Source organism: Panthera onca, chromosome A2 (genome assembly GCF_046562875.1).
Source record: "Panthera onca isolate mPanOnc1 chromosome A2, mPanOnc1 haplotype 2, whole genome shotgun sequence".
Taxonomy (NCBI): Eukaryota; Metazoa; Chordata; class Mammalia; order Carnivora; family Felidae; genus Panthera; species Panthera onca.
Window position 1 is genome coordinate 80940418 of NC_138340.1, and position 25116 is coordinate 80965533.

At 36.1% G+C, this 25116-nt stretch overlaps 1 protein-coding gene across 1 annotated transcript in view; it reads left to right on the forward strand.

The window, feature by feature from the left end:
- The window catches only part of RELN (reelin), a 524459-nt gene that overhangs the window by 345140 nt on the left and 154203 nt on the right, over positions 1-25116 (forward strand). The window contains exons 13-20 of the mRNA XM_078442541.1: positions 67-179; positions 1606-1814; positions 2694-2822; positions 3844-3953; positions 8687-8753; positions 13610-13843; positions 14505-14666; positions 19485-19721. Of these exons, the coding sequence (XP_078298667.1) occupies positions 67-179; positions 1606-1814; positions 2694-2822; positions 3844-3953; positions 8687-8753; positions 13610-13843; positions 14505-14666; positions 19485-19721 (1261 nt within the window). The remainder of the gene's footprint in view (positions 1-66; positions 180-1605; positions 1815-2693; positions 2823-3843; positions 3954-8686; positions 8754-13609; positions 13844-14504; positions 14667-19484; positions 19722-25116) is intronic.

Genomic DNA, 25116 nt, shown 5'->3' on the forward strand with positions numbered 1-25116 from the left:
AAAGCTAACACTATACTGTTTATGGATGCAGTTAAGTTAACAACTTAAATTTTTTGTTTTGTACAGGAGGAATTTGTGACCCTGGAGATTCTCATGAAAATGATGTCACCTTGTATGCAAAGATTGAAGGAAGAAAAGAGCACATTACACTGGATACTCTTTCCTATTCCTCATATAAGGTATATATGCCAATCCACGTGCCAAATGGCCCCACTGTAGACTTCCCTAGACAAGTCAAAGTCAAAACCATGAAGTCCAACCTAGATGCAGAAGAGAACACTCTGTTCTAGAAGCCCAGAAATTTGCCAGATTTCTTAAAAAGTGACATGGACATTGTAATACTCACTTTCCCCCCCGATACAAAGGAAAAATGAGGTTTTATTGGGAAAAATGAATTAGACCCCACCAGAGATTATAAGATGGGAGACCAGTACTCTGACAATGATTTTTGTACCCAAGAAAGCCCTAAAAGTGGTTCTAATTATAAAGCTTCACAGACTTGTTATCAGGCATCATGGGCATTTTTCCAGCATTTTAAGATTTCCTAGGCAGAAGACATTGTATAAGTACAGATTATTACTACTTTTGCTTTTATTTTATTTTATTTTATTTTATTTTATTTTATTTTATTTTTTCTTTCTTTCTTTCTTTCTTTCTTTCTTTCTTTCTTTCTTTCTGGCTAATTATAGCCACTGAAATTGGCCTCTTTTACTTTCCCTTTGGATCTAGGACATCTGCAGGCTGTAGTTATGTGAAAACATCTTCAAAATTATGTGTGATGCTTGTCATTAGGTGTGGAATTATTTTTTTCTAGTGGTAGGTTTATTTGTGCTGAGACTACACTCACACATTCATTACTAGTTAGGCTTTTCTCCACATTGATGGCACCCTTGGTACTATAAAGAGCTTGAATACAGCCAGTACCTAGCATTTCATGGTTTCAGTTAGAAGACAGGAGATTAACACTGAGGCTAGAATAGGGAACAACCAGAGAAGGTATTCGCACACTCCATCTGCTAGGGTTACCCAAATTATCTCACGTGGGATTTCATAATGGACTAGTTTTCCAGCTGTGACTAGCTAGGGTTACACCTGCCCTGGTCATCTGCACGCCACAGACCAAATGAGTTATGTAAGTTATCATGGGTTAACTTGTTGACTCTGGCAGTTACTGCCTAGAGTCATATTTTCAGAATACCTAGTTTGGCAATGGTTGGTACCATACAAATTCACTTTAAAAGAGGACTGATGATAAAGTATTGATGCGAAGTTGCTTTTGTCTTGTGCCAAGGTCTATAAAATGGATACCTATGCTTTGGTAACTTTAAGGACCTTACACTCATTTATCTTCAGGTAGAGGGGCCCTGATCAGTACACACAGAGAGCTCCAGGTGCCTGCAAAGGAGGAGTCCTAAGTGACTCAAACAAATGCCCACTGAAGACCACATCTACTACCCGAAATAACAGATGGAACACACAAGACCTCCCCTGGTGGTTAACAAATGGCAGTTATATGCATAGTAATTGCAAGCTTGAATCTAGGAGAATTCTCACAGACTCATGTAGAGGGCATTACGAATGATTTTGGTTTCCTTTGTTTTGAAGGTTCCATCTTTAGTTTCTGTAGTCATCAATCCTGAACTTCAGACTCAGGCTACGAGATTTTGCCTAAGGCAAAAAAACCATCAAGGACATAACAGGAATGTCTGGGCTGTGGATTTTTTCCACGTCTTACCTGTTCTGCCTTCTACAATGTCTCACATGATACAGTTTTCCATTAATCTGGGATGTGGAACACATCAGCCTGGTAACAGGTAGGAAGCCCTATTTTTTGAGTGTGTGAACCAGTTAAAAGTGAACATGTGGGGGAACCTGACTGGCTCAGTTGGTAAAGCATGTGACTCTTGATCTCAGGGCTGTGAGTTGAAGCCCCATGTCGGGTGTAGAGATTACTTAAAAAATAAAATCTTAAAACTAAAAAATGAACATGTGGACTTGGCTATTAAGTCGGAGCAACTTCTCAGTAGGTTTTCAGCTGAATTTTTAATGAAACATCCTTTAAAAAAAAATACACACTTTCCCCCAAAGAAGAGCTCTTCAATTAATATGCAGAGTGTGATAGGATAATTTTAAGTAGAAATGACTTCGTTCTAAGAGCTCGGTCTTAGGTATCAGAAGTGTTTGCACGCGCTGTGGCAGCCGTCCATGCTGACAGATTGCTGAGAGAAAAGAAAAACAAATAACTGAAGGAAAGCTTGACCCCATGTTGGTTAGTGACCCCCTAATAATAGGCACGGAAATCAATTAACACTTCAAGAGCTATGACTCCTGCGTTTCACTTCTCAGAAGTGTTGCTCGTGTCCTTTCTAAGAATTTTTTGAGTCTCACATTCACAGGATGAGGTGGCAGTGTGAGACGTGGTAATTGCCTTGCCATCTATCAAATTGGAGAGCACAGACTCAAACTACCATTTGTTGGCTTCAAAAGATAGTTCATTTCTATAGCCGTAATTGAACCGTTTGCCCTTTGAAGGCTGGTCAGACTTCAGTGGAGGGGAGAACAAGGATTTTGGACACAGCATCTTAAAATTTGTTACACTAGTTCTGCAGGTGTTTACTGTACTTAGCCAGAGGTGAGTCATTTCATTTTGTTATCTTTGCCCTTTTTTGTTGTGCTTGTTCTGGTGTTATCAGTGTCAGCCTGGAGTTTTCCACCAATCATGGGCGTTCCTGGTCCCTCCTCCACACTGAGTGTTTACCCGAGATCTGTGCTGGACCCCACCTCCCCCACAGCACTATCTACTCCTCCGAAAACTACAGTGGGTGAGTAAATTCTCTGAGATATCAGGAGATTTGAATTCATGTTGTGACTCAAAATCTACCAATAAGCTCAAGACTAATAGTTTTTCATAATAAGTAAGGAAGCTGCTTTCTCTTCTTCAGGTGATTTAGGAAGGATCTCATTAAAACAAACAAACAAACAAACAAACAAAAAAACGACAGTAACCAGTAAATCTGATGCAGGATCACAATTTGTAGGGTCATTCATTCATTTATGCTCTTGGCTTTTATATTTTGGATATATATAACTTAAACTTAGACATAAGTTTAAATTCTATGTAGTGATTCCATGGTTATTGCCAAAAGGCTTCTTGCCAAACTACTTACTTAGGGAAAGATGCAGCATAGAGAGGTGGAAGAAAGTTAAGCTGTGCAATTGAACCAGGTTCAAATCCTGGTTCTGCCATCTACTTGGGTAATGATATTTCCTCCCTAACTTTCCCCTTTCTCCACATAAATTAAGGACAATGATACACCCCTTTGAGGGCTGTGCAGAGAATTAAAGATGACTGCCAAGTACTTACCACCTTACAGAGTAAACACTGGATAAACCAATAAAAAAATATTTCCAAGCATGGCAAAGTTAAGTTGAGAATTATTTTCTTTCTTAGCCTCTATTTAAATGTGCATAGGACCAGGGAATAGCAAAAAATAGAAAGCAATCAATGCTAATCAGCCCCATGTCTGCACAGATGCTTATCCTCAAATAATATCTAAAGTCTGAGTATTGATGTAAAAATTTCTTAAAGGAATATCTAAAAACAAAACAAATATCACTTGCTAATAAGAACAAACCCATTACTCTAGTGTGATATGAATGTTTTTAGAAGTTACATGCTTGTCTTAAAACTGTAGCCAAACTCCACAGGTGAATTTAAAGACTTTATTGCCAAACTTTAGTGCTGTCCCAAGCATACAGAAACTACAGCATCAAAAGCATGTAAAATAGGTTCAAAAGATGTGAATGTAGTTTTGAAGCTGTTTTGTGCTAAATTTCTTGCAGGTGGAACCGAATAACGATTCCCCTTCCTAACGCAGCACTAACCAGGGACACCAGAATTCGCTGGAGACAAACGGGACCAATCCTTGGAAACATGTGGGCAATTGATAATGGTTAGTTTATGCCTGTCATAATCACATGCCATTGATGTAGAGTCTTCCTGTGCTTTTGTTCGTTGGCACAGACTTAATCACATTTCTAAGTCATGGTCTTGCAATTCATTAAACGCCCTTTCTTCCCTTTCTCCTTTGCATTCCGTTAGAAGCCCAGGGATGCACAATCAGAAAAAAAAGGCAGCAGAGTCAGCAATATTAGATGCAAGAATGTTTCAACATACAGAATTTAAAAGCCCTGAAACTCAAATTCACAGTTGATGACAGGGGATATCCTAACATTTTCTTTGAATGTTTTACACAAAATTAACATAAATACTTACCATACTGCATGTATTAAAATAAGAGCCATTCTTCTCTTAGTAACTACCACAACATCTGGAAAGCTTATCTTTTAGATGCAGACACCACACATTAAGGGAACATCATCTCTCAAATGAAAGTTCTGAAGTGAAACTTCTACCTCCTTCTCAGAAAACTGTATAACAAGAAAATTTAGATATACATAAAATATCCTTTGTTATCATTAATTTTTAAGCGAATATTTGATCATTTTTGCATAACTTTAAAGCCAATATCACTTATAACAGGTGCACATGAGAGAAGATATTTTAAGTTATTGGGATGCATGACTCAATTTCTTATATTTGTTGTTAATAGTCTGTTTTTCTTAATAATTCGAATTACAGGAAGAGTCATCGATTTCCTATTTTCAGAGTATATCAATTTGACTGAAAAGTTATACTACAAGGAAGTAGAAAGGGAGGGAAGGAGGGACAAAATGTCAATACTTAAGCAAACTTAGCATAGCCACTGACTTTGATCGATTTTATAAAGTAGGAAAAGCCTACCTCATTCTTTCATGCTGATTTTCCATGTTTTAATAATCTTTTTGCTACTTTGAATAATTTAAAAATTGATACACATTTAGTGGAGTACATTCTTGAAACTCAGGAATAACTTCAGGCAAGAAAACTTACTGATGAGCCAATGTAAATTCTTTAAACACTCTGTATTCAGAGAAGACCAATAAAAGGCCCGGACTTCAAAGACCACATTAGTTATATAGGTATAAACATAGTATGTTTGCAAAACCATCTAAAGGATTAATTTGTTTAAAAGAAGTTTTGGGCGCCTGGGTGACTCAGTCGATTAAGCGAACGGCTCTTGATTTTGACTCAGATCATGATGTCATAGTTCAGGAGCTCAAGCCCCACACTGGGGCTCTGCGCTGGTGGTGAGGAGCCTGCTTAGCATTCTCTCTCTCCTCTCGCTGCCCCTCCCCTATTCTGTCTCACTCTCTCCCTCAGAATAAATAAAGAAATTAATTAATTAATTTTAAAAATGCAGTTTCTCCACTGGCAGAACATTTTGCATAGCATTTGAATTACAATGCCTGTTCACTAGTTCTAGGGAATAAGTATGTACCTCTGAATAGTGGGATATGGGTGACTTTTCCCCTGCTGTCATACTTTTATGGGTCCTATAATGAACTTATATTACTTTGATAATAATCAAAGAAATCAAAAAACCAATACTAAAGCAAATGAGGAAATTAAGAGTGCTGTGAAGCACATATAAGCCTATGAAAAGAATATCTAAATTTCCTAAGCAAGGCAATTACTAAGTCAGAAAGGGTCCCACCATCTTGTTTTGAGTAGAATGAGAAAAGGTAAGAATATATGAAAAGAGCATGGTTAGCACTGTATGTCAGATGCAAAACTTGGGACAGAATCATCTTGATTCTGTTATCATTCTATGTGTGAGGTGTTCACAAAAAAAGACCTGCTCTCCGGCTTGTTCATGAGGCTTGAAGAGGACATACACTCAGTCTTTCCCAAGAGAAATGTGTGCCAATTTGCCAAACAACACTTCTGAAATCTCTCCCACTTCACTATGGAATGCCAAAAGGATGTCAAGGAAAACAAACATAGACAAAAAAACAGGTCAATATCCTACTTTTGTTAGATATGTTTTCCCTGCTAGTGTGTACAGAAAGTATTTTCAGAATTATCCTGAAATTCCTAGCAGAACGGAAAATCCTAGGGCAAAGTATGTTTGTTAATCACTTTCTAATATTCTCAGCTTGATTAAATTAATAATAGGGGTAAAAACAAAGCTGACCTTTCCACACTCATAGGAAAAAGGAACCTATGAACTTACTCATGCTGTGAATCCCGATGACCCCAGTGTTTGCAGGGAAGGATGACACGATTCTTAATTGCAATTTTTTTTCATTGACTTGAAGAGTCTTGTTTTATTGTTGAAATTTTTTTTGCAGTGGAACCTTTTTGAACATAGGTACACTGTAGGGCAGCCTCCAGAGTGACCCTGCAAACTGCAATGAAGCACTTACAGAACTTAGAATAAATCCTTCTGCAGCCATAAAATCATGTTCTGGGAACACAGTCTGTAGGCTTTTCCAAGCTACAGAAGAGTGAAGCCCTTTCCTGATTTCTCAGCACTTTGCTGTCTAGTGGAGCCCAGCAAGGCAGATTGAGCAGGAAGGATTCTTGACCCCAATATCATGATGATCATAACTGTATGGTTCCAGGCAGCCTGCTAAGCATGAACATTTCATTTACTCTTTCCTCCAAGGATTATTATCCCACTTTAAAGAATAGGGACACTGAGGCTTAGACAGGATAAATCACTTATCCAGAGTTTCCAAGTGAAACGGGAATTTTAATCCAGGTTTATTTGACACCTAAAACCCATAACTTTAACCACTCAACCTGCTATCTGCTCTCTTCCTCAACCATCAGTTTCCTTCAGCCAAGAGTTTTTCCTGGCCTGCTTTGCATCACACTTGAATTACTGGCTCCAGAGAACAAGTGTTTGTAGGAGCATTGGCCACAGGGAAATTTATTTTAAAATGAAATCATTTAGGGATGCCTAGGTGGCTCAGTTGGTTGAGCATTTGACTCTTGATTTTGGCTCAGGTCATGATCCCAGGGTTATGGGATCCAGCCCCACATTATGCTCCACACTGAGCATGGAGCCTGCTTGAGATTCTCTCTCTCTCTCTCTCTCTCTCTCTCTCTCTCTCTCTCTCCCCCCACCACCCCCCGCTCCTCTCCCATACCCATGCTTGCTCTCTCTCTCTGTCTCTCAAATAAAAAATAAAAATAAAATGAAATCATGTAACTATTTTGGCATGATTACAAGACAGAAAAAAAGACGATAATGGATGGCAAATCTGTGCCTAAAATTGAACATGTGAGGTCTTAACTGTTGCATCTCTAATTCCTCATTGGTTTTGTTCCCTTTTCACACTTTGTTATGTTATTCATTGTGCTGATTATCAAGAGGCTTAATATCTATAAATATATTTGAGCCTGAGTATCTCAGAGCCTACCATTCAACCATTAGGAATCCTTTTCTTGATATTCCAGTGATTAGAATTTAGGTTTATAACATCGTTATCAGTCAAGCCCAGCATTTAGGAAAAGATATGCATTTCTGAGAAGACAATGCACAACAGATTTTATTTTAACTCCCCACTTCAGGAAGGATGGGTTAATGTTTAGAAGGATATTTAACAATCATCTGCAAGATGTTAATAGATTTCTCCCAGATAAGAATGGAAGTTATAGTTGTTTTTTTGTTCAAGTGCGCAAAGGCTTTATTGGAATTGGGATTTGTATTGACAGTAAAGGGTTATAGAGCCGCACAGAACAGGAAACAACTTCAAAATCATTACTGTCACTCTCCTAAAATCTAGCAGATAATTCCTGTCATAGAAAATTTCTGTCTCCTGAACATATTTGCTTCTAGTTTATATACTTTTGAAATGACAGTTCTCTCCTCTCCCAAGTCACCCCTGTCTCCAAGCCTTGTAAATTGTCATTTTATCTTGCAAAGCAGTTTAAGAATTGAGCTAAACTCTTCATAGTGTAACCTATGGCTTTCAGTGTTTCCCCTTCCATAGCAAGGAGATGCATTATATTGGTTATTGATGAACATAAGAGACATTTATTCCAACCCCATCAGTTGTGTCAACCAACTATCCTAGAAGGCAAAACCTGGGATTTATTTATTTAATGGCGTTAGTTGAGATCCTGAATCAGGTACTGGGATGGGCCTTGTCAAGGTAACAATAAGCAGATCAGGTGGTGACTCCGCACTCACAAACTTATGGTCAACTGGCATAGATAGATGTTATTTAAGAAAAGAAATGTACACAAGCATATACTGCAAATTATAAAGATTATTAAGAGAAAAGTACAGGGGGCTATGGGTTTCTAGCAGATAGGCTCATCTAGTGCAGATGGATTAAGGAAGAGTTAGTTATAGTTTTTAATTAAATTATAATGTCTCCATTTCATGATATATCAAATTGGTCCTTTGAAAATTAGTTCTACCTAAAGAAATTAAACTGTAGAACGTTCAACTCAGAAGCACTAATATTCTTCCTGAAATCATTTTAGCCAAAGAGACTCCATTAAGGAACCCAAATCATATGTTCGTACCTTTTTTTTTTTTTTTTTTTGCTAAGACACATTAAAATCTTGAAAGAATTAACTTAAAACATTTCCAGCAAATTTGTAGCTAAGCACTTAACTTGTCACATAGTGCTCTATATGTCACCCTGGATTCCTGTGTATAACATGCATTTAATGGACTAGATTTCATGGGGGTTGCTTCACAAAATTGATTCACATGCTGATGTTTTCTTGGTTTTTCCACTTGTTTTGCCTTATTTTTACTTGCTGTTTTTTCTCTGCCTGCAGTTTATATTGGTCCATCGTGTCTCAAATTCTGTTCTGGCAGAGGACAGTGCACTCGACATGGTTGCAAGTAAGCATTTTAAAATAATAATTATACTTCTTTTTTTTTATTACGTACTTTATATATTGAAGCCACAAGTCATTTTAACTTGTTTTAATTTCCATTTTAGGCTTTTGAGGTCTTTTGAAGGCCAAAGTAGGATACTCCAAATTGAATTTAAGCATAATAGAACATTAAGTGTGTTTTGTAAGTAGAAATTGATGAATAAATAACTTTTCTATTAAGCTAAATTGTAAATAAATTTAGCATACCTCATGTAAATTTGTGAACAAATTTGAATTCTTCACAGTTTGATGACTGCCTTTTCTGTCTTTGGTTACATTCTTCAATATGCTATTGAAGGGGCGCCTGGGTGGCGCAGTCGGTTAAGCGTCCGACTTCAGCCAGGTCACGATCTCGCGGTCTGTGAGTTCGAGCCCCGCGTCGGGCTCTGGGCTGATGGCTCGGAGCCTGGAGCCTGTTTCTCATTCTGTGTCTCCCTCTCTCTCTGCCCCTCCCCCGTTCGTGCTCTGTCTCTCTCTGTCCCAAAAATAAATAAAAAACGTTGAAAAAGAAAAATATGCTATTGAAGCTATTGAATATGCTTCAATATTTTAATTCCTAGCATGCTTTGTAAATGAATTATGAAAATCATTACTGACCCATAAACCCAAGGCTAAAGGAAACTGGAATGAGCCAAATTTAGCAGTTTGATAAGAAAATTCATCTTTGAGTATAATTCTGCAATCTTACTTACCTTTGAAAATCATTTGGGTCTTCAAAATGATATATAAAGTATTTTACATGATAATAATGTTGAATATGAAATCTGAAATTATATATAAATAGTTAATATCTAGTCACCACTGAAGCATTGTGTTATGTTTATAATGAGAATTGGTATTCATATGTATTATGTCATTCCCATATTAACATTTAATTATAAAATATTTGGGAGATTCCCAAAACCACAGACAATCTTGGTTATACAGCTAAGTTTTCAACAACTGATCATCTAGTTTGTCTGTTCTTGTCCTCCAAACAAAAAGAGTAGTAATTAATTAATGGAGAACTCATAAAAGGAATTTCTGCCTGATCATTTGGAAATTATATGTATGAGGCAAGACACTTGTCAGCACTGAGAATAGAGGGTCACGTTAACTTCTCAACTATGTTGCAGTGAATTTAATTAACAAAGAAGTCACTCTGCACCATAGAAAGTATTAAAGAATTGAAAAGTTCCTATTCATATTCCAAAAGTGAAGAGGCACCTAGTGGCTCAGTCAGTTAGGCACCCAACTCTTGATTTCGGCTCAGGTCATGATATGGTTCATGGGTTCGAGCCCCGCATTGGGCTCTGTGCTGATGGTGTAGAGCCTGCTTGGGATTCTTTCTCCCTGTCTCTGTGCCCCTTTCCCTTTCTCTCTCTTTCTCTCCTTCTCTCTCTCTCTCTCTCTCTTTCTCAAAATACATAAATAAACTTTAAAAAAATTATTTAAAAAACCAGTGAATATGTGTCTCTGTGCTTCTGAATAAAACCACCAACTCCCACCCCAAAAGACTGACTCATTAGATCTGTGAAGCATTATCTGGTGTTTTCCTCAAGTTATTATCTTCATCTATTGTCCATATCCAGGCCATCCTCTCCTTAAGTGCATTTCAAATAAAATGAACACAAGAATGCCAGACATCTTTGTAATTCCTGAAAGTTGTCCTGAAAAGTTCTGAAAACAAATTATCTGAAATGACAACTGCTTTTATTAATGAAAATAGAAAGTGCTATTTCTAAAAAAAAAGTGCTATTTCTAAAAAACCCATCTATAATTACAGTAATTCTACTTCATACTTCATTTTTCGTGTACAATATCCTGTTAGCATTCAGTGGTTTTATTAAGGCAACCACCTGTGTCACTCATGATGGATGCAAACAGAAATCTGAATGGCCCTGTTATGCCTTTGGGCATTGGTTTTTTGTTTGTTTTTTAACACCATATATCATTTTGAACAATCATGGCCTTTTCCTCCTTCTAAGGTTTTGCAGAATATTTTCACCAGTTATAACTTGAGTTTTTTTCCCTATTTCTGATGACATTTTACATAATATTCAATGGTTTTGTTCATCTGTGGCTGCGCTGTTTGACTACTACATCCTTTTAAAAAAAATTTTTTTAATGTTTATTTTTGAGAGAGAAAGAGACAAAACCTGAGCAGGGGAGGAAGAGAGAGAGGCACACACACACACACAATCCGAAGCAGGCTGCGGGCGCTGAGCTGTCAGCACAGAGCCCCATGCGGGCTTGAACTCCCTAACTGGGAGATCATGACCTGAGCCAAAGTCACATGCTCAACCGACTGAGCCACCCAGGTGCCCTGGTGACTACTACATCCTTTTCCGGCAATATATGCTTTGTCAAGCATGAACAAAATTGCATAGAAAAGGAATTTATATTCGATACCATTTATTTCTCTTAAACAGATGCTTGAATTTGGGGCCCCTGCAGCTTTGTTTCTCTTCTCACTTTGCTCCCCTCATCACTGCTATTATTTGCTACCAGGATTCCACCTCTCCTACTGCCTAACATGTTTTTGCGTGTGTGCAATACTCAGGCCTGGATTTCTAAACTGATAAGTCTTTATTCCGATAAGCCCACCCCTGTTAGAGGTTCTAGTGAGAAGGGCAGAAGGCATCCTTTTATCTTGACATTCAAGGTGACCATAATGCTACACTTGAGGATGGGTAGAAAAACCTGCAGAGGATATATTTAGAATCAGGAGAGCCTCATGCCATTCCTGAAATCTCCTGTTACCCTACTGTTTCACTGCAAAACAAAGACTACAAATGTATTTTTAAATATATGAATGGAATCCTTATCAACATTGTATCCCAATTATATAACTTTTGATTAAAAGTACACTTCCAAAACCACTAAATGGGAACTGACTCCAGTGTGAGTCTTCTCTAAATGATCACCAATTTCTGTCCAAACAGTGGTCCTAAGAAGACACATTTAAGATACACAGAAATGCATTTGCCCTGAAATGCCGTGGTAATACACGTATAGTTCTCCAATGTCAAAATGTGTCTTCTTTAGCTAATTTGTTTATCCTTCTTGGAAATTACTTGGCTATTCACAGTTTAAATCAATGAGATAACATGGGAAAGAAGCAAACTGTGTGAGGCTTATTTGCATGCTCCATAAATACTGTTTTTCTTTCCTAATCCCATCCCTAACGCCAAGACAACCTTCAGACTTCATGCTGTAGTAGGGTCCAACTTCCTTGATAACATGATGACAACTGTAAACCTTCTCCCTCAGAATATCCAATACACATTTGATACACCAGTGCTAAAGAAGTAGCTTTCAAAGTTATGCCATAATATCACTTCATTGGTCCTACACTGCTTTATAAATGCTTCCAATTTTAGGAAGTTTTGAATGCTTAGATGAGCACTCCTTACCCCACCCAAAAAAAGACACCAATTTTATTTTATAATGGGTGACATAGTATATATATAGTGAAAAAGAAATAGTACAATGAAAATAAAGAATTTAAAACTAATTCCTGATATGTAAATGCCTTAAAATATAAGAGGTTTCTGATATTCAACTAGTGAGTTATCTGTGATGAGTGTCCTAATATAAATATAGTAGAAGGTGGGGCGCCTGGGTGGCTCAGTCGGTTAAGCATCCGACCTTAGCTCAGGTCATGATCTCATAGTCCGTGAGTTTGAGCCCCGCATCAGGCTCTGTGCTGATAGCTCAGAGCCTGGAGTCTGCTTGAGATTCTGCGCCCCCCTCTCTCTCTGCCCCTTCCCCACTCACACTCTGCCTCTCTCTGTCTCAAAAATAAATAAACATTAAAAACATTTTAAAAAATACTTTAAATATATATATACATATATATATATCTATATATATAGATATATATATAGATATATATAGACATATATATGGTAGGAGACAAGTTGTGTGGGGTTTATTTTGTTTTGTTCTTTTTCTTGAAGCACTACTAATTTGGGATTCCACCGTGGGGCAGCACAGTTCTGCTAAGGACATCTATCTAGGTGAAGGTGTTCACATTCCCCTTATAATGTCAACCTAAGTTTGAAATAAAGATAGATTTATTTTCCAATCTTTTCCAAATATTTCAAATAATTTCTATCACAAACATAATGTGTATTTTTACATTTGTTCTTAGAGGAAATTTATTCTAGATATCTTTGGAAGTATTTTTTATTTATCTTTTCTGAATTTAATGAACATCATTATGAATAAAATTATATATGTAATAATATAACTTTTACAAAAACTTTACATTGGAAATGTGCACAGATGTAGATGCATTCACAGATGAATCACTGGCATTGGTTAAAGATGAGTGCTGAATTATTGTTTTAATCAGAAGCTTTTTATAGCAGGGCTGTGTAAAGACTATATTCTTTTGTAATATTTCAGTCAATTGACTTTATCAAGTCTTCAGATTCAGTATTTTCCGGAGACTAATGAGCCTCACCTATCATTCAATCAAATGCTGGCCCCTGGACTTCCTCCTCCTTGAATTAGATTCATGGATCTCTGTAAGGACCAACAGCTTAAGATATTATTTCGTGATATCTTGGGGTGCCTGGGTGGCTCAGTCAGTTAAGCGTCCGACTTCGGCTCAGGTCATGATCTCACAGTTCGTGGGTTTGAGCCCCGCATTGGGCTCTGTGCTGACAGCTCAGAGCCTGGATCCTGCTTCAGATTCTGTGTCTCCCTCTCTCTCTGTTCCTCCCCCACTCATGCTCTGTCTCTCTGTCCCCTTCAAAAATAAATAAAAACATTTTTAAAAAAAGAAAAATAGAAGATTTAAAAAATATATATATTTCGTGATATCTCTTTCAGGTGTGACCCTGGATTTTCTGGCCCAGCCTGTGAGATGGCATCCCAGACATTCCCAATGTTTATTTCTGAAAGCTTCGGCAGTTCCAGGCTCTCCTCTTACCATAACTTTTACTCTATCCGTGGTGCTGAAGTCAGCTTTGGTTGTGGTGTCTTGGCCAGTGGTAAGGCCCTGGTTTTCAACAAAGACGGAAGGCGTCAGCTCATTACGTCTTTCCTTGACAGCTCACAGTCCAGGTGAGTTAAGGCAGGGTGGAATACATATAGAAACCAGATGCTAATGATTGAATTTAGATCTATTTATTTTCCTTTTTTTGTTGTTGTTGATATGTACATCTTTCGATTTTTAATCTAGAGAGAGCTTACAGTTAGTTGCTATAGGGTTAATTTGTCCTAGTTTTTAATAAATTAAAAGGCTTACTGACGACTTTAAGATACTAATGACTGACTGGTTTTTAAACATATGAAATGTTAGCATCAAAACTGTTCTTAAGCCAAGGGCTAGTTAATTATTTATGTAGTTTTATTTATTTGACAGCTTGCAGAGGCTGATTAGATTTATTCTACATCTTCCCTTCCCCCAGTGCCTCATAAATAATGCAGTAAAGGAATGATTGGCATTTTAAGTGTATGTACACAAGTGCATAGTATACAAGTATGTATAAATATATACTCATGTTTTGCATGGATATATCTGCATATAAACGTGCATTGACCTCATCTTCTACACATATTCATACATCTCACAGTGAAATTACTTACATTTTATAAGAGATGAGTAGAAACATGCAGTTTTTGAGTAATTCATTTAAATTTGTTTGAAATTCTTTATAAGCCAAAATGAACATTATGATACAAATGTTTATGCATACGCTAATTACAGACAATTCATATCTAGGTTTCTCCAGTTCACACTGAGGCTAGGGAGCAAGTCTGTTCTGAGCACATGCAGAGCCCCTGACCAGCCTGGTGAAGGAGTTTTACTGCATTATTCTTACGATAATGGGATAACTTGGAAACTCTTGGAGCACTATTCATATCTCAACTATCATGAGCCCAGGTACGTTGGAAAGCATTTGGAAAAATGATTAGAGTGATATCTCCTTCCTGGGGAAATCATCAGTCAACTGGTGTAGATCAGATATTTTTCCATTGAGAGATGGTGAGGACAAAGATTAATGTGTCTTGTAATAAAAAACTAGCAAGCCACATTCTTCTATTTCATTTGTCTTACTGATTTCTGATAATTTGAAGAAATTTGTTCTCATATTTTGAAATATACATCTAAGGGAAATATTTTGATGCCTAGGAAAGAGAAAAATAGTTAACACTATTTTCCTTATTCAACTATACTGCAGCCTATTAGATATGATTTTGATATGACACTAAATTATAAACTCTGTTAACAACTATTTGTTAGCAATACATTATAATATGTTATAATAAATCATATGAGACAATAATTCTAAAACCGGATAACAAGTATGTATTTAAAATTTGCATGTAATATGTAGAGTCCCTGCCAAAGATTGAAGGGTGAGGATATTTTTAAAGTTCTTTCTTCAGGGCACTTCTGTTTTTCTTTAGCTTATACATTTCATAATCTATAGTTGCAATTGTGAGATTTAAGTTTTACTTGAAGCAGAGGCATCCTTCGATGTTGTCAGAATAGTAATCACCACTGGTGGTACATTTTTAGCAATGCCCAGAGGGCCGTCTCCCCTTCTACGACAGTATTGACCTACTCACTGAAATTCTTTAAAAAATTGCACAAGAGGAGGATGGGAAAATTAAATACCACTAGAAGAGGTAACACTATGGCTACATTCATAGTTAGTGAAGAACTAACACCATTTGCCTTCCTGGAAGTACATTTTGATCACAGGGAAATATGAAAGAGAGCAAGGGTTTGGGGCACTGAGGTTTGCATTGGCACTGTGGCAAAAAGACAGGGGCACTGATGCTAGACTTTATATACTGAAAGTTGTTGCCTAGAGCAGTCCCTATACTTAAGTGTTTGTAAACAAATGAGAAATTTAATTTTCATAGAAAAGAAAGTAGCATGTAACAGAGAAAATAGCTAACAACTGTCATGAGTTGTAATTGTTTACATTATAAAATTTAAAAACACATGAGATGTGTTGAGTGTTCCCTGTAAAAGTAAGTGAAAGGCTAACCTCAACTTTCTCACTCAGTAGACAATATGAATACCAAAAACACACTTCACAGACTCTCCATAGAAAACATTAAAAGACAATTAAATGAAAAGCAGGTTGATAATAATGAAAGCAGGACGAAAATATCACTGTCCTAAGTTAACTTGGTCTAAAACACAATTTTTTCTAACAAAGATGGACAGCTCCAAAATTCAATAATCAATCTTTATCATGAAATTTAATTAATCTTTGTTGATATGAAAAATAATTACACATTAAATGTGCTATTGCAAAGGTGCATTTAATCTTGCCTGCCATTTGACAGCAACATTTTTCTTCTAAGCAGAATCAACATGGCTTTCCAGAACTAGGTATGTGCATAGCTTGAAAGATTAAGATCCGAGTGGAGATTTTTTTTAAAAAGAGAACATGGTAGAGGTGTCAAGAACACTTTTATTTTCAATTGTATGTATGTCTGCCCGTGAGACTCTTCCTCCATCCCCCTCTTTCTTACAAATATTAATAAAAGTGACATGGCAGAAGTAGAATTTGATCTATTCTGGATACTAAATTATATTTTACATGATAAATAATACAAACCATGTAAATTCTTCACAGGAGAGTTAAATGTATCTTGATGCCTTTAGCCATTTGCTGTATTTTCTTCAGTCTAAATTGCTGTCTGTAACTACTGTCAATTCCACATTGTCCCTTCCTGCCATGGCTGTTCCAAAATGAAGTATGACCCATAAATTAGATATTCTAGTTAGCTAACCACTGTTACTTCCAGCCAATTTCTAATAATTCTTTTCCCTATGAGTCACTCAGTAAGTAAAAGAACTCTGTCTGCTTTCTATTTATAAATTTTAAAGCCTATACATTTATCTAAGTTAATCTTTTAATTCAAACTGACTAGAACGTTGTGAACTAATTGGCATTTTCAATGTAAAACTTTATATCACTGCTGAAACTAAAATTATTCTAGATTTGTCTTAATTATAGGGCTTGTTTCTTATTCTAAAATTTTTATAAAGCCTATTTTTATTTTATTTTTGTTTTGATTGCTGTATTTGATTACAAAAATTTATGAGCTTAGTATCTACCCCAAAAGGAAGAACGATACAGAAAGTTGACCCAAATCCCTGGGTTCCCATCCAGGAATCTTCTGATCAAATGGTTCCAAAGGTATTGTAATGAGCTGATACCATATGCAGAGTGGTGGAAACAGAGATTCCCACCCCACCTCATGATAGGAAGTAATTGTTAAGAGTACAGGCTCGAGAGCCATGCTGTCTAGGTGCAGCTCCTGGCATTGCCACTTAAAAGCTGCTTAACATTAGAGAGAATATTCAACCTTTTTGTGTCTCAGTATTCAAATTTCTATCAGGGTATAGTGACAACGTGTACTTCATTTATGCAGCAAGAATTTGTTGAGTTTTTGATGTGTGCCAGATACTATTCTAGATGCTAAGACATGATAGTGAAAAACCAAAAAGTGTATCTGACTTTGGCATAAGGATATTATTACAACTTCACAGATGAAGGTGCTGAGGAACATAGAAGTTGAGTACCTTCCCTGCAGCTGCAAAGTTATTAACCATTAGGTGTCAGAGTGGGGACTTTAACCCAACAGTCTGATTACAGACCTGTAGTCTTAATATCATTGCCAAGGAAAATATTGGTCATTTCAATTACTGTTATCACACACATGTATGTATATCCACTAAAATAAGGAAATAAAGGAAAATAAACTTTAAAGTTGCCTGAAAAATTCTACTTTTTTGGGTTTTGGGGTTTTTTTAAAGAAAGAGAGTGCACACATATAAGCTGGGGAAAGGGGCTGAGGTGGGGAGAGAGAGAGAGAGAGAGAGAGAGAGAGAGAGAGAGAGAGAGAGAGAATCCCAAGCAGGCTCCATGCTTGGCACAGAGTCTGACATAAGGCTTGATCCCACAGCCCTAGGATCATGACCTGACCTGAAATCAAGAGTTGAACAGTCAACCACCTGAGCCACCCAGGCACCCCTCAGTTGTTATTTTTAAATTATATTTATTTTCATCAGAGAATAGTAACTGCTTTTAAAATTATTATAAAGGAAAATTATAATTTTCTAATAACATGATGATCAAATTAAATGATTAAATTAATGCATGATTTTTTTCATTATTGAGCCAGTTTGAATATAGTTTAATTAATTTCTTTACATATTTGGTATGTTAATATAAATAAATATAGTTATTTGAGTATTTAATAAAAATATTTAGAAATTAAAGTGAGGGGCGCCTGGGTGGCGCAGTCGGTTAAGCGTCCGACTTCAGCCAGGTCACGATCTCTCGGTCTGTGAGTTCGAGCCCCGCATCAGGCTCTGGGCTGATGGCTCGGAGCCTGGAGCCTGTTTCCGATTCTGTGTCTCCCTCTCTCTCTGCCCCTCCCCCGTTCATGCTCTGTCTCTCTCTGTCCCAAAAATAAATTAAAAAAAAAAAAAAAGAAATTAAAGTGAAAATTACTAAAATACTCAATTTAAAATTTATTCTTTCCTTCTAATAAATTCACATGGGTAAAAAAAATTCACAGATTTAAAGTTTTTAAGACCAAAAGTATTTAAAAGTATTTAAAAACCATAAAAATTACTGCTCTGTCTTTTTAATTTAAGCACTGTTTTTAAATTTATATTTCTATATTTGAATAATGATTTTTCCTTATTTGAAAAGTACGTTTTCTCCCATTGCAAAAAATTCTGCCTGTTTTTTACTGGTCATTTGTATAATTAATAGTGATGAAGATCATGTTATTCTATCCCATATTTCCATATACAAATTATTTAAAGAGAAAATAGGCATTATTTTTAATAACTCTACATAAGAAATTACATTTCCATGGTTTTAACATTTCTTGACACAATAAGAAGAAACACAATACAAATATGAAAATCAATCTAATTTCTAATTCATTCCAGCCTTAGACACTGAAGTTTTTAAATAATTTGTTTCTAAGTTACCCAACTAGTCACCTGTCTTAGGGAGCTTTCCTTTGCTCACTAGGAAAAAGACTCAGTCCCTTTAGCATGTGTTTACTGCTAACACCTCTCCTGGTGTTTAATTGTACATTGATGGAGACAAATGTTCCATTTGCCATTTGCTTCATGTCTCACCTTGTGTATGGATGTGAGCAGCATGGAATGTGATTTATGGAGCTTTCAAGCAGATGTCGTTGCAGTGGCAATTAATGTATGGTTCCTGCTGCTGTGTACAGTAATTGCTCCTGGAAATTAGATATTATTCTTAATTTTCTTCCCCATTTGTCACATACAGGTTTGTTGTCATGGCCACCATGACACAGCAAGTCACCTCATACACTGTGTTCAACTGACGGGAATTAGGAAGGGCCGCAGTTCCAACCAGCCTCAAACTGTAATATGTGTAACAAGATGCCCAAGCTCCTTTTTCAGACTAAGACAAATCCTGCCACTTTGACAACAACTGTGTTTTATTGAGTTAGCTTTTCTGAAAGCAGATGAATGCAAGCAGTCACATTTTTTGATGGGTTTGGAAGACTTCGTTTGAGTCAGACAGGAAATTGGAAATCTCAGAAGAATGTTTATAATAGTGGGAGAACTATTTTTTTAATGCTATACTACGGGAAAAAATATGCTGTTGTGAACGTTTGTATTTTAAGATACCAAAGTAATCTGAATTTTTACTTTTATTTATTTATTTATTTTTAGAATAATCTCCGTAGAGTTACCAGATGATGCAAGACAGTTTGGAATCCAGTTCAGATGGTGGCAACCGTATCATTCTTTGCAAGGAGAAGATGTATGGGCCATTGATGAGATTATCATGACATCTGTCCTTTTCAACAGCATTAGCCTCGACTTTACCAATCTTGTGGAGGTCACTCAGTCTCTGGGATTCTACCTTGGAAATGTTCAGCCGTACTGTGGCCACGACTGGACACTTTGGTAAGAATTTCATCTCTGCTGTTGTTATAATTTACATTAAGGATTGGAACATAAGAATGATCTTCTGGTTCACCCAGCTCTTACTCATTTGCTGACCAATATTTACTGAATACGAACCATTTCAAAAGTCATTATTATGTCTACAGGTAAGATATCTTGGGAAGCAGAACTGAAAACAAAATACTGATAGATTTAAATAAATGTAAAATTTCACCATAGTTTTTAATCTCAAATTTTTATTTCCCACAGTTACATATAAAACCCCTCTTTAAAAAGTGTTAATAACTAAAGTCACTACCATATTCTCCCTTCATGGAGGCCCACCACGATCATGGTAAAATGTGAAATCACTCTAATGACTATTTTATTAAAATACTACTTCTCATGAGTAGTTCTGTTTTCATGCTGTCTTACATAAAGTCCAGGAGGTTTTTTCATCTTTAATTTATTAACTAAGATCTCCTTTTAAATCCATCTTATTAAGCAATGTTGGACCAGTAACTCATATAGTTAATGTTGTTGGGGTTTCAGGATTGTGGGATATCCTAGTCAAGATAACCCATCTTAGATTTAACCCCCCTATAGGCAAATGCAAGCTTAATTATACAATAATCAGTAAATAAGTAATTTAAGACTGTGATTAGTACTTCAAGAACATCAGTAGGATGACACAATAGTGATTAACTGGAGTTGGGAGGCGGCTACCTAAGATACAAAGGAGGAGACTATGTTCAGATAGTTCAGATGGTGGATATGATATAGTCCACTGATTAGAACAGAGAAGAAAAAGGAAATTCTAGCCACATGATGATCCGATGGAAGAACATTCCAACTAGGAAAATTTACAGTGCAAAGACTCCAGAAGTGAGAGTGACCATGGTATATTCAAGGATCAGGAAGCCCAGGGAGGGAGGGAGCAAAGGTGAGGAATAGACACCAAGAGTTGTGCAGAGGCCGGATTATGTAGGGCTCAGGGACTATGTCTAGGCTCAGGGACTCTAGATTAAAACTCAAGTCTACATTATTCCAAAACCCATAGCCTGCACCAGTGTGCAAACTGTCCCTCTGTGGGTCCCTTCGGGACTTTAAACATGATTGAGGAATAATTTTCTAAGAGAGTTTTACTTTCTGTGGAGTCATGGTCAGACCAATTTAATTTCTCCAGACGAATATCACCGAAAGCTCTTCACTGCACTTGTCTCCAGAGAGCATATCATAAATGACCCATCGGTGACCTTATCATAATGAGAGGTAAATTTTACACACCGTTGCACAGAAAATTACCTTTGATGGGAATTGTGCATGGAACTCACATCTCATACACAGCAGGCTAAAATTCTAGCATCAAAATGACAGCTAATGGAATGGAAGTGCATCTGGTCACTTTTTCTGCAAGCAGTGTGGAACTAGATAGAATGAAATTTCTATATGGCAAAGTATGAAAGGTTATATTACGTGTTTTCTATCTGATAGCCTCCAATGCTGGTTTTTATGGACATTCTTTCTTAGTCCTAGAGCCTTCACAGAAAACAAAGAGGTGACGTAAAATAAAAAGATACAAAGATGTAAGCCAAAGTGAGATTTCTTAGAATTATATGCTTCTGAAAATTTAAATCGACCTGAATTAACAGCAGTTCAAGTTGGTCATACACCATAAACCGTATCCCTCAAGATTTGTGTGGTAATTTTTTTTCCAGCACTTTTAATACAACAAAGAGTCGTATCATGAATGCAAGTCCTGTATCGTGTTTATTTTCATAAATAGTTAACATCTGCTCAAATAAACTCCAAAGTTGCTGAGCATTTTAATTCAACACTTGGGTTGAATACATGATAAGAGCAGTTTAATTTCTGTGCTTTGATCAAAACCCTAAGAACAATATCCTTTCACACAAGTCTGATGAATATTCTTAACCCACCACTGCTTTAATTGGTGGAGATACATTTACTTTGTGAAAATACAATCACAGTAATTATAGAAAACCATAAGAAAATATAAATAATTGTACAATCCCCATGGGCACCTTAAACAGCACCGTGGGAGTTTTATTAACAACCACATGTGAGCAACCAGATTTGACTTTCTGATCTTCTCTGAAACGCGAAGGAGTTGTCTTGGTTATGAAACAACAGAGTACACTCTGGCAGTGATAATGAGACTAGAGAAATACATTAACCACTTTAATAAGGACATGAAAAATTCTTGCTGCTCATTAAAATGAAACAATGTGGAAGATCTCAAACTGTTCCCATTTTCTTAGCCAATGAGTCAGAATAAAACCCCTTTTAATGACGTTGTTTTCTCTTTGCTGCTGTTGAGGAATATATTGTTCAAGTTCAACATGAACTCACTTTGGCAGTGTGTTTCAGAAACACTTGTTACAATATTGAAATTCAAGTGATGGTATTGGCCAACTATTTATCCTAACCTCTAGTCCTAAAATGTTATAATTTTAGTGTAAGACCTTTGGAGCATATTACCTTATTAACTAAACATTCTTTGAAGATGTTAAGTATGTAGCCTCAAACCTTCAATGACCCTCTTTCTCTCAAGGGAAATTTTGAAATGTATACATGTTCTCTACAAATGGCTGGTGTTAAATTAATTATTGTTGGCTTTTCCCAGCTGTGAGTTCATGTGGTTCTCATTTTCTAACTCATGACTTCCCATGTGCATGGATTGTTGCTGCTGAGTGTTCTCCAGGGAAAACTTGGACAATTCCTTTTTCATTAGAAGAATTACAGTCAGTATACTATAAATCACTTTACAGTGTGTCATCATAGAGCTCTTTTTTTTCTGTAGAGAAATGAATTGCTTTTAATTATTTGTAGTACTTTCCTTTCTTCCATGCATGGTATCTGCTATCAGAACCTCTATCTGCTTTATGTTCTAAAAATAGCCTTTAAAACTTCTTATATATATTTTAAGATCACTAAAGGCATCATTTTAATTGAGGCATCATTTAATTGAATATCTGACTAATACTATTAGTGACATTACCAAGGGACATTGACATTCCTCTGTCTAATCTGGTGAGGTATACAGGTGGTAAGGACATTGCTGTCATATATATAAGGTTTCGGTGTCAAAATGTATACAACTGCAAGGGATGGTTGTTATAGCATATTAGAATTGGCAGTTGGTTTTAATAGCAGAGATAGTTTTCCAGACAAGCAAAAGCTGAAGGAGTTCAGGGGTGCCTTGCTGGCTCAGCCAGTAGAGCGTGAGACTCTTGATCTCAGGGTTGTGAGTTCAAACCCCACATTGGGTATGGGGCCTACTTAAAAATTAAAAAAAAGCTGAAGGAGTTCAGCACCACTAGGCAGGCCTTACAAGAAATATTAAAGGAAATTTTGAAAGCTGAAGCAAAATGGCACTAATTAGTAACAGAAGAATCTTTGAAAATATAAATCTCATTGGTAAAGGAAGGTATATGGTTAAATTCAGAATACTGAAATATGGTAGTGATGGTAGTTAAATCATTTATAAACCTAGAATGAATATTAAAAGACAAAAGTAGCAAAAATAATGATATAATAATTTGTTAAGGGCTTCTCAAGATAAAAAGATGCGAATCATAAAATCAAAAACATAAAACGTGGGTAGAGGGAGTAAAAATGTGGAGCTCTCTAGTATACATTCAAACCTAAGTTATTAGCAGATTAAAATAGACTATTACAAATATAAGATGTTTTATGTAAGCCTTGTGGTACCAACAAAGCAAAAACCTGTATAGTAAATACACAAAAGAGAAAGGAATCTAAGCATACCACTATGGAAAGTTACTAAATCACAAAGGAAAAGAATGAAAATTAAGAAAAAACAAACTAATGAATTAAAAATAGCTGGAAAACAATTAACAAATGGCAATAGTAAGTCCATACCTATCAATAATTACTTTAAATGTAAATGGACTAAGTGTTCCAATCAAATGACATTGAGTGGCTGATTGAATAAAAAAAAATAAGATCCAACTATATGCTGCCTACAGGAGACTGATTTTAGCTTTGAGACCACACACAGACTGAATGTGAGGGGATGGAAAAGATATTCCATACAGGTAGAAGCCAAAAGAAAGCAGGTTTAGCTATACTTATATCAGACAAAATATGCTTTAGGGGAAAAACTGTCATAAGAGACACAAAAGGTCACTATATAATGAGAAAGGGGTCAATCCAAAAAGTGAATATAATGTTGGTAAATATCTATGTGCCCAACATAAGAGGACCTAAATATTTAAAGCAAATATTAACTGACCTTAAGGAAGAAATAGAAAATAATAATAGAGGGCTTAACCCACTTACAACAATGGATAGAGCATCCAGACAGAATATCAATAGGAAAATATTGAATCTAAGACACACTAGGCTAGATGGACTTAACAGATATTTACAGAACATTCCATCCCAAAGCAAAGAATACATATTCTTATCAAGCACACACAAAATACTCTAAAATATTCTCCAGGATAGATTATATGTTAGGCCACAAAACAGGTCTTAATAAATTTAAGAAGATTGAAATTATATCAAGCAACTTTTTCTACCACAATGGTTTGATACTAGAAATTATTTGCAAGGAGAAAATTAGAAAACTCTTAAGTGTGGAGATTAAATAACAATCAATGGGTCAAGAAGATCAAAAGAAAAATTAAAAAATATCTTGAGACAAATGAAAATGGAATTACAGCATACCAAAATGTATGAGATGCAGCAAAAAACAGTGCAAAAAAAAATTCATAGCAATAAATGCTTACATTAAGAAACAAGAAAGATCTCAGGTAAACAACCTAACTTACACTTCAAAGAAGCAGACAAAGAAAAACTAAGCCCAAAGTTAGCAGAATGAAGGAAATAACAAAGATCAGAGCAGAAATAAATGAAATAGAGATTAAAAAGACAGTAGAAAAGTCAATCAATGAAAGCAAGAGTGGCTTTTTGAAAAGATAAATGAAACAGGCAAACCTTTAGCTAGACTCCCCTCTCCCCAAAAAAAGAAAGAAAGAAAAAAAAAGGAATTGGAATTGAAGAGGGATTACAACTGATACCACAGAAATAAAAAGGATCATAAGAGAACTGTAAACAATTATACACCAACAAATTAGACAACCTAAAAGAAAGATAAGTTCCTGGAAACATTCAACTCACCAAAACTAAATCATGAAGAAGTAGAACATCTGAACAGACAGTTACTAGTAAGGAGATTGAATCCATAATCAAAAACTTCCCAACAAACAAAAGTCCAGGACCAGACAGATTCACTAACGAATCTACTAAACATTTACAGAATAAGTAACATTAATTCTTCTCAAACTCTTCCCCAAAATAGAAAAGGATGGAACACTTCCAAACTCATCTTATGAGGCCAGCATTACCTTGATACCAAAACCAGACA